Here is a 10,529-nt window from a genome sequence, read left to right on the forward strand (position 1 = left end):
CATCAAAACTCAGATCCAGAACTCAGATCTAGAACTCAAACTCAGACAAACAAAAACTCAACTCAGAAAATCATCATCATCATCAAGAACCCAGAATCAGCAACAACAATACTCCAAATTTAAATTTCAGCAACAACAATATTCTACAATAAATTTTACAAAAAAAATCCAGAAATTTCACAAAAAAAATTCAATTCACAGAATTTACAGAAGAAGAAGCGGCGGGCGGCGGTGCGGCAGTGGGTGCGGCGGCGGAAAGAAGAAGAAGAAGAAGGGCGGCGGTGGGTGTGGCGGCGGGAGGAAGAAGAAGAAGAAGAAGGGCGGCGGTGAGAAGAAGAAGAAGAAGGGCGGCGGTGGGTGTGGCGGCGGGGGAGGAAGAAGAAGAAGAAGAAGCGGCGGGCGGGGGTGGCGGTGTGGCGGCGGTGGTGTGGCATGGGTCCCCTTTCTCTCCCCCCTCCCCCTCCCCCCCTTTTTCTCGCCCCCGCCCCCTTCTTCTCTCCCCACCCACCCCGCTTCTGTATCCCCCTTTCTTTCTTTTTTTCTTTTTTTATTTATTTATTTTATTTTATAATTTTTTTAATAAAGGATAATTTGGTAATAAAAAATATAATTGGTAAAAATGACGATTTTAAAATAAACTGAAACTTTGGAGATCATTTTGGAGCGAAAAAAAGGTGAGGGACGAAATAAATTTTCAGCCCCTATGTTGGGGACCAAAATTATACTTATTCCTAATATAAAAGTACATTTTTGTTTATTTATTACATGAAAAACATCTTTTTTTAAAGAAAAAAGATCTTTTAAAAAAATATGTAAATTACAACTTCTCAAAAAAGATATTTTTTATTTTTCTAGTATTTTTACTTTTACTACTAGAAATTTATCAAACACGCTAAAAAAAGATTTTTATTTTCATTGAAAAAAGATATTTTTATCAAAATAATGGCGCCCAAACAAATACTTAACCTACTAACGGTATTATTGATTTTTTTTACATAAAAAAATTTAAAAATATTATGTATATACTAAAATTAGTTATTAAAAATAGTTATATATTTATATATAGATATATGTATTATTTAACTTATTTTTAATTTTGTATTTGATATCTGTTTTTGCTATATACCTAACACGAATAAAAAATATTTTTATTCATAAAAAAATAATACTACATAACTAATAAAATTGATTATTTTTTTATATTTAACCAATATTTTAAACAGTAAATACTAGATTTTAAATTTTAAATTATATATTTTATATTTTAAAAATATAAAAATAAAATATTAATCAAATATTGACTAATATTAATAAAAAATATTAACTGCCTAATACTTCTTTTTATAAAAATTGTTAAATGATATTTATAAATCTTAAAAAAAACATTAGATCCATATCTAAAGTAGAAAACAAATATTCTTTATGTTGAATTATATGTTGGACAGAATACATATTACAAAAAATCATAAATGAATAGAATTAGAAAATTTGGAATCTTTTTCGTTTTTAAATATACATAAAATATGTTGCAATCTAGTGAAATATTTCTCTTTTTCGAATAAATTTAAGCACATATTGAATTTAAAAATATTTTCATGAAAATATTTTTTTAATGTATCTTCTTTTTATATCTATATTTCATATTTAAAACACCCATAAGAAAACAACTAATAGACCACAAAAAAAAAAAAAAACTAACGACAACAGTACTATCATTGTCATCACAATCATACATTATAAGTTGGCTGCGACTCTGGTGGCCGCGGTAGTGGCAGTTAGCCGTGACTATCGGTTGACTAACCAATAAGATGATAACAGATGGAGTATGTATTTGTGTCCTTAACTTGTATTTAAGTGTCTAAACATAGTAACTACTTTTTATTTATTGCAAAGATATTTTTGTAAATAAGTGATGTCCTAAAAGATAAGAATGTCAATTTGTGAAATGACTTTGGAGAAGAAATGGTATGGTCGACGTCTACCAAAAATTGACGAGATGCACAACGGACATCGTCGGACAAAATTAGCTCGAAGTGGAGGAAGGCCACGCTGGTTATGTGTCGAATGTTGTGGCCTTATTCACTGTAGCCATGGCCAAAGGTGGAAGTTGATTTTAAACTCAGCGGTGTGTTAATAGTTGAAGAAGTGGAAAAATGTAGTACTGATCCATCTGTGAAAGGCGTTTGATAGTTCCCTGTATTATAGGATCGGCGTCATCGAGTATTTTCGAGCTGTTTGAGTATTCGAAGCAGAAGGGAGTAACTGCTGAAAGTGACCGTGGTTGGAGCTCTGAGTTGTTTTCAGGTTGAAGAGTGCTTCTTTTTTTCTCTGGGACATGGAAGATGAATCTTTGTTACTCCAAATGGGTTAAGGTTTTTTTTTTTTGTCAAAATAGATTTGGATTTTGGCTTACAGTTTGTGATTGATGAGTTATTTGTCTAATCTGTTTAAGGAGATATCTCTGTGTTGTTATTTTTATTGATGATGTTTTTTATTTTCAAATTTTTCATTTTCTTCTTTCATCTAGTTTTTTATTTATTTTTTTTTCAAAACTTCTTCTGTTAATTTAAAAAATTATGCTAAGTGTACATTAAAATCAGCTATCAAAATCCATTATCAGTATAAAATATATGTTAAAATATAAATACATATCAAAAATAAATTAAATCATATATGTTTTTATAAATAAATAAATTGATGGTTGATTTTAATGACTGTTTTTAGTGTACAAATAATATTTTTATAATTTAAATTCTACATATAATTCCTTTTATTTTTGTACAAATTTAATTGATTGTTTAGACTAAATACGCACTCTCAAAATTACCACCATGCCTCAATATTAGCCACATGCAATCAAATTTATTAGTCAATTCACTGCGTATTGCATCATTAAGATCAACTTGAAATAGTCACGCTAGCCACATAACACAACTAGGCACCATGACCACACCGTTTTATAATTTTTATCTATATATAGTAGAAGAACAGTCGTTATTCTTACATAAAATAATTAAATCAGAAAAAAAAATAAAATAAAAAGATCAGATTAATAAATAGTTGTTATAATATAGATAAATAATTATGAATTAATCTCTACATACAAGTGATTCTGCTATACAAGTTTTACAAGTTTTCTAATTGATATTACGCTCAAACGCGCTTCTAATAGATTTTTAATTTTTGAAAGGATTCCGTTTTCTTTTTTTAAATTTCTTACTTTCTCTTTCTCCTTCTTCGTTTATGTGCTTTTCTCTCTGTTCTCTTTCTTCGTTATTCTCGATTTTCATTGTTTTTTGACATCAAGCTCTGAAATCGTTTTTGAAATGTTTCATCTTCATCGTCATATTTCTCCTTGTTTTTCTTTTGATTTTGCAACATTATGTATTTTTTCTTCTTTATTTGATTTTTTCCTTCCAAAAAGAAGTATGAGATTATGAAATAAGAAAATGAAGAAGAAGAAGCAGCAGAAGATGAGGAGGAGAAAGAGGAAGAGTTTTGAATTATGCATAAGGTGTACTTCAACGAATTTTGGGTGTATTTCTTAAATCCTTTGGGTATATTTCTGTAATCCTTTGGGTGTATTCCTATAACCGTTTGAGTGTATTTCTATAATCGTTTGGGTGTATTTCTGTAATCGTTTGGGTGTATTTCTAAAGTTCCATTATCTTCAAAACGATTTCAAAACTTGATTTCAGAAACCATGAAAATCGAAAAAAAACGAAACAAGAATACCAGTGATAAACGCAGGTAAAACAACAAATGAAAAGGTGGAGAGAGAATGCACAAAGGAGATCGAACAAATTTGGCAAGAAACTCGTTTTCATGGAGGAAGAAGAAGAAGAGTCGTTCATAATGTATGGTGAGTAGCGTGTTTTGGAAACAGGAAGTGGTTGAATAACGTGCGTGTATTTACTCTTAAATGTAGGAGTGTAATGCGCATGTGTTTTGTTGGGCCTATGCCAACTTGTAAGACTTGTAAGCCAAAAAAATTTGTATGTGTAGCAGGTCTCAATAATTATACTCTATAAAAAATAATACTAGAATCTCTCTTATAAATATATTTTACATCAAATAATTTTAATAATGAAATTACTATTTTAGAGTAAAAAGACTTTATAGTCTACACATCATGTCTTAAAATGTAAACTTTTAAACTTGGCGTGAATCAAGGTAATCTAATAATGTTGTTCCTAATTTCTCCATCCCAAAAAACAAAAGGAAGAAATGCTATGCGGTGGCTAGTTTTATTTTTTAATTTAATTCAAATAATTGTGATTTGTATTATATCGATTCGAGTCTATTTCTTAATCAATCCGATTCAAACTATTATGATTTTGATTAGATTGATTCATATCTCAACCAAATTTTGAATTTTATAATTTAAAAAGTTTAATTATTAATTTTTTTCAAAAATAGAATTACATCTAATCCAAATTTTAATTTTTTAAAAATTTTGTAATTTTAAAATGTAAATTTTTTCCAAAATTGAATAAATATCTAATTCAAATCATAATATTTGAATTGAATTGGATTAAAACATAAGTTCAAATCAATTTTAAATCGTTTCAGTCAAATTTGATGAGATTGAAAATAAAATCAAACCTACACAATCCGAATACTTACAAATTGTATTGATTTTACCGTCTAAATCACAAATCAAACTTTAAACAACCGTGCTTATACTTATTTGCATACTTATTTCGTTTATTGTGATAATGAGAAAGATAACAAAGTGTAAAAATATAAATAATTTAGAAATTAAGTGTAAATACAGAATCTAATTTATTTATTTATTAAAAATTTCCCAAAACCTTGGTCCTGTAATGACTTTTTCATGACTCAAGTCACACCATGCAGTGTCATGGAACCATCGCTGTGCCCCTTGGAAGATATTGCGTCTATTGTAATTGTTACCATTCTTACTTAGGAGATTAATTATCTAATTTCATTGGTGATAATAAATGAATTTTCTTGATTTTTCTATCCTACCTTGGTTTACAATCTTACAAACTTCTCAATTAGGGTTTCCTGTTCTATCCACATTGAACTAAACGGGTGTAAGAACCGCCACTGAATTCATGGATATATGAACAACGTCATACAATCCAAATGGCAAATTCGTGTTCTCCATCAATGAATGTTATCACACATATCTTGGTATAACTTTGACCATAAGGTAAATTACATGTAAGGCTTTACACATGGTTGATTATAAATTCCTTTTATCATGGTTGTCATAATTTTCACAATGGATTTTCCATTTTTACTTCCAACCAACCCTAATGACTAGAGGATGTCAGGAATTTGAGGAAGCCGCTTTCACCAATCATCGTCGAGGCTCGCTTGGTGGAAACACATAACAGTACATATAAAAATGAAGAACGAGACAAGCTCAATGAGCATTGCTCCTGTCTCAATCATATGAGCATGCCTGAGGATTATAGGAATGGCTATACTCCCAACTGCGGATGCACCAGTTAAAAATTTAGCAGCATCTATCCAACTGCAATGTAATATCAGACATTATATGTCATACTTTGGAAACAAACTCAGATATGATATATCATATAAATGAGTAAACAGACATCCGTTGCAAAAGGCAGTGAAAATATAAATCAGAATAGCAAGTGCAAAAAGATATCTGACAATGTTCTATATAAAATCACAGCTTTTTCTGAATGCTTAAAGCCGACTGAGATACTTACCCCCCACCATCTCGGCTCATCAGAAAATGAGTGTTTCCACCACCAAAGAATAAGCAAGGCATAGGTACCAGCACATACATAAGAGCTGCAGATACAATGCTCTGGTCATTAACTTCTATTTTTTATTCCAGCTAATAAACAAGAAGTCCTGCTTATAGCTCTCTAACTCACCTGATAACATAGGCCACCAATTGCTGTATATTGCACACGCCTGCCACAGGAAATAAAGAGAAAATTGTTGAAATTTTAACAGTTGCGGTTCATACAACATGTAACATAAAAATAAAACATTAAAAACACATGCTATGTGAATACATAATGATCATCTTTTCTGTTCAACCAGATTTGTAGGCCAATTATTCCAACATAAAATCCCACTCAATCCACTCCAAATAGATTTGGTGTCTCCAAGTTTGCGTACAGATTAGTAGCTTAGTGCTCAAATTCATTACAATATTCCATCAATGCCATTTGGATGGATCAAAGTTATCAGATATAAATTTTGCTGAAATAAAATGTTCTCCTTTTCTAGCAAATTTGTTTAAAATAAAAACCAATAAAGCACAAATAACCCACCAGCAACACAGCATATGAAATTTAAAAATACCAAGGTTCAATTGTCCGTTGGAAGAGTCAATAACAGAGTGTTAGTTCTTGTAAAAATTGGTTTGATTAGATATGTATTCTCTAAATCCCCTTCATCATTTATTTATGAAGCGTTATTAGAATTTACAACCCTTCTAATTCTATCTCCTGGCTAATCAAACATCTAAACAATTGAAAGATTCTTTCCTCAACTTCCCACCGACCCACCCTATACTTTTGTGAATCAATTCTGTCTTTCCCATGTAAAAGACCTAACCATCTTTGATGTCAAGTGCGTTAAACATCAATATGAATATAACCAAGCTTGACTCAGAATGAGACAATGATTCAAAAACTCAAAAGTAATACAACTATGAAACTTTCTGCAAGCATGATGTCTATACTGCAGAACAAAAACCTTCTAGGCTCACCTGAAATACTTTTCAGGAAGACAGCATCACTTTTTAGAGTTTTATTTATGAAGTTTTCACCGAATATGCCAACAAGCATTACTGTTAGTGTGGTGGAATAAGTAGCAGAATACTTTTCTTAAAGATAGAAATATGTCCTGATCAAATATTTAGAATAATCCAACAACAAATAGAATACTCTTCAAAGCATAGTTGTTGACATCGAACCTAAACCGAGAAAATATATTTCTGAAAGTAAACAAAATGCCAGCAGTGAGCCACTACTAAGTTCACTATGAGCATTTAGTATAAGCACAAAAGATAGTCTCACTGTGGAAAGCATACCAGAATCTGTAGCAGAATGCTAGCTGAAAACATAAAAGCTAGCCCAGCAAGGCTGCACATGCAGAAAAAGAAATTAAAGTTAATTTGGTGCATTTTGCAAGGTATCATAAACAGAGATCATGGAATTTAGCTTTGAACTTACACTGGAAAGACAAGGAACAGAGTCCAAGAACACCAATTTTGTAAGATCAGATAAAATGAAAAAAAGTCAGTAACATAATTATAGAAAGTTTTCATGGAGGCAAAAAAAGCAAGCACAGAAGATAAGATTATGAAAAATTAGTAGAAACAACTACAGCATCATTTCAGCCAAAGCAATATCATCTCCAAGGTTACAACTTGAATGATAATTGACAAATAGACAATAATATAAGATGAGTCAGCTGGCACAACATTAAACTCTGCCTACATTATGCATTTGAAAGCCATTATAAAACTTCCTTGTGTGTTCATGCAAATGGATCAAGGACTAAATTTAACCAAGAGTTCAAAAAAATTTAAGATATATACCTCTAAATTATAAAACTCATTCTACATACCCCACTTCTCAAGCAATCACATTATTTTCAATAGAGTAAATTAGCAGTATGTTCCTTCCCAAAATGCCATTCCATTATTGGAGACAAGTACGATCCTACTAGTGCTTTAGCATCTGATAATTTGATTAATTTCTCCCCTGCAACCTTGCTTTATATTCTCAATTCTTACTTTCAAGCTCAAGCTCTAATCAATATTACAAATTATGTGCCATATCCGTGGTTTTCCACTGTATCAATGAAGTGCCTTTGACAATTAACATGAGTAACATAAATTTCCAGAATTTGGTCATAGCCTGGGCTAATTGAAATTGAAGTTGAAGCTAATGGATATTCCCCCTTTCTCGAAAAACAAACCTTTCGCCAAAGTTCTCTGTTCCTCGATCAATTTCATTAACCTAACAGAAAGATCACTCTTCTCTGACACTCTAAGTCTGTGTCATACCCCACAATTTTGCGAAAGAACGATGATCTGATACAGGAAATTATATTTCAAAACCCTAAACCGAGAATTAGCTTAATCCAGTAGTTGTAGAGAAACCGTATGCAACGATCGAAAGCGAAATTCGTGAGGGCAGTGAAAGTAAACGTGACCTAATAAAGAGGATCAAAGAGTTTAGAGTTGAAGCTAAAAAATTTGAGAAGACGTACCGTGTACCGTCATCGTCATGCTTCAGATTGGAGCTACCTTTTAACAATTTTTTGTACTCAACGCCGAAGATGGTTGCAAAGCTGAGTCTTTTGATCCCCCAATTTTAGCCCAGTTTTTGTAAAATAAATAATTTTTTTTTTGTTGGACGTGAGATAGGTGATAAATTTTAATATTGGAGTAGAGATTCAATTTCATTTTTATCTATTTTCACCAAGAATAAAGTATCTTTAGTCTAAAAAATAGACATTTTGGTTCTCAACTTTTTTATTTTAAGACAATACGATATTTTTTTAAAAAAATTTGTTAAACAATAAAAAAGATTAATTTTGTGTAAATTTTATTTCTAATTTATGGGTTGTTGTTGTTGTTATGTAATTATATTTTATCAAAATCGTTATCTCTTCTACTATCATCATCACCAATACAAATATCATTAACATTAATGTTATTTTATTTCATTTCTTGTTCGACGCTATTTTTTTTTAAAAAAGTTTTCGTACTGCAATTACTTTTTTTTCTGTAACATTAGTTTCAGCAATGGTGTTTCTCCACTTAATTATCACCGGTGAAAGAATCTTTTAAAAATAAATTTATTAATAATTTTTGGGAGTTTAAAATCCTATGTATTATAAATAAAATCCCCACAAAACTTATTTTGTTATTATTTAATAAATTTTTTAACAAAGGGATCATATTGTCCTAAAATGAAAAGATTGAAGGGCGAAGTGTCCCTTTTTTTTTTTAGACGATGACCGGGTATAGAATGGTACAATTAGCCCTCAAAATTAAAGGGTCGAATTTTAGAAATCGGAAGGTCTAATTTTAAAAATTAGAGGGTCCGATTTTTGCTAGAAATTAGAGGGTCCAATTTCTATATCCCAAATTAACCATTACCACATTTGAGATTAACACCCAAACAACGAATTTTTTATTTTAATAAATAAAATAAATGTAATATTTACGAAAATAAATATTTTTTAGAGAATTTACCGATTTAAATTTCCTTGCCATATCTCATTTACACTGTAAACGAGATATATACGTATCATGCTGACGTGTCATATCTCGTTTACAGTGTAATCGAGATATGACCCCGTACGCGCCTATATATAGAAGTCGTTTACAGCTGACTTCCGGGCCCTAGTTTCACTTTGTTAACATCTTTCTCCCCTCTTTTAACCCTTTTTCACTATACCTTTAACCTAAGTGGTGATGGCGCGCTAAGTGGGGAATGACGGGGACATAAACAGGCTGAACGAGACGACACATTATGCTGGGGCGGCCGACTTCGAGGTTAGTTTCGTTATGGTAGTCATGAAGATCTGGAACGTTGGTATATGAGTTAGGAGTTAGGTATGCCGGCTTAATTTAGAACTCTATCTGCTTGTGCTAGGGGTATGACATAAATATAATTAGTTTGGAACCCTATTATTTTCGTGCTATGTTGTTAGTATTTATAAATTTAATGCCATTATAGTATAACACTGTTTACATTAATAAATTGACATTTTTATTTTATTAGAAATTTAAGACTTTATTTTGTTATATTATATATTTAATTTATAATAAAAGTAATAATAAAAATAATTAATCTTGAGATTTTGAGAGATAAATATTATGAAAAATAAAATTAATTTTTTAAAATGTTAAAAAATAATTTATAAGTTATAATTGATTTTATATAATTTAAATATTACTTTCGTTTGTCGTTATCCAGAGGCCTCGTCTCCTACTGCCTCGACAAGTGAGCCATACTTTACCTCCACCGGACGCTATCGTCCCGTATTTGGTTTAGGTTGGATTCGATGACACCGTGCCCCTCAGGGATTTTACTTTTGACAATTCCCTTATTTCGGCATTGGAGGAGCGATGGCGTCCAGAGACGCACACATTTAATCTCTCATGGGGTGAGGTCACTATCACTCTGCAAGATGTGGCGTACCACCTAGGTCTACGCGCACACGGTAACCCCGTCGGGGGTGCCTTCGTAACTTTGGTAAGTGGTACCATACGGAGACGTGGGAGTTGGTGGAGCAGCTCCTCGATGCCAGGCCTCCCGTGGCAGCACAGCAAGCGGCGCAGAGGAAGGAGTCGTTCACACTGAAACTTGTGTGGCTACGGGATCGTGTCCGCCAGATGCTCCAGACAGACGATCCTGAGACCCTCCGACAGTATGTCAGGTGTTTGACGTGTGAAAAATTACCGATTAAGAATTTTATATCGGAAATCAGCGTTGCAAGTACAGTTCTTAACCGATGAAAATTCCGCATATCAATTTAAAAGGGGTTTGCAC

The 10,529-nt window shown here is 31.8% G+C and overlaps 1 protein-coding gene across 3 annotated transcripts; it reads right to left on the minus strand.

Annotated features, from left to right (window-relative positions):
- Positions 1–5,059: 5,059 nt before the first annotated feature.
- On the minus strand, positions 5,060–8,427 carry LOC112696723 (vacuolar protein sorting-associated protein 55 homolog). Of its 3 annotated transcripts, XM_072197065.1 has the most exons (6): positions 8,236–8,380; positions 7,191–8,056; positions 7,049–7,100; positions 5,880–5,919; positions 5,709–5,793; positions 5,060–5,506 (listed from the first exon to the last, which is right to left on the minus strand). In XM_072197065.1, exons 2-6 carry the CDS (start codon positions 7,283–7,285, stop codon positions 5,323–5,325), a joined length of 456 nt encoding a protein of 151 aa, XP_072053166.1. In that variant the 5' UTR covers positions 7,286–8,056; positions 8,236–8,380; the 3' UTR covers positions 5,060–5,322. The 3 variants fall into 3 exon arrangements, with proteins under 3 accessions (XP_072053166.1, XP_025605348.1, XP_072053167.1); XM_025749563.3 differs by lacking the exon at positions 7,191–8,056 and having other exon boundaries at positions 8,236–8,427; XM_072197066.1 differs by lacking the exon at positions 8,236–8,380 and having other exon boundaries at positions 7,193–7,288.
- Between the last annotated feature and the right edge of the window lie 2,102 nt (positions 8,428–10,529).

Source organism: Arachis hypogaea, chromosome 6 (genome assembly GCF_003086295.3).
Source record: "Arachis hypogaea cultivar Tifrunner chromosome 6, arahy.Tifrunner.gnm2.J5K5, whole genome shotgun sequence".
NCBI classification, from domain to species: domain Eukaryota; kingdom Viridiplantae; phylum Streptophyta; class Magnoliopsida; order Fabales; family Fabaceae; genus Arachis; species Arachis hypogaea.

Coding starts and splice junctions, on each gene's coding strand:
- LOC112696723 (XM_072197065.1), bottom strand. CDS start 7,285: ATGAAAACTTTCTATAATTATGTTACTGACTTTTTTTCATTTTATCTG. Junction 5,920..7,048: donor GCATTCTGCTACAGATTCTG/GTATGCTTTCCA, acceptor TTCCTGTGGCAG/GCGTGTGCAATATACAGCAA. Junction 5,507..5,708: donor ATGAGCCGAGATGGTGGGGG/GTAAGTATCTCA, acceptor ATTACATTGCAG/TTGGATAGATGCTGCTAAAT.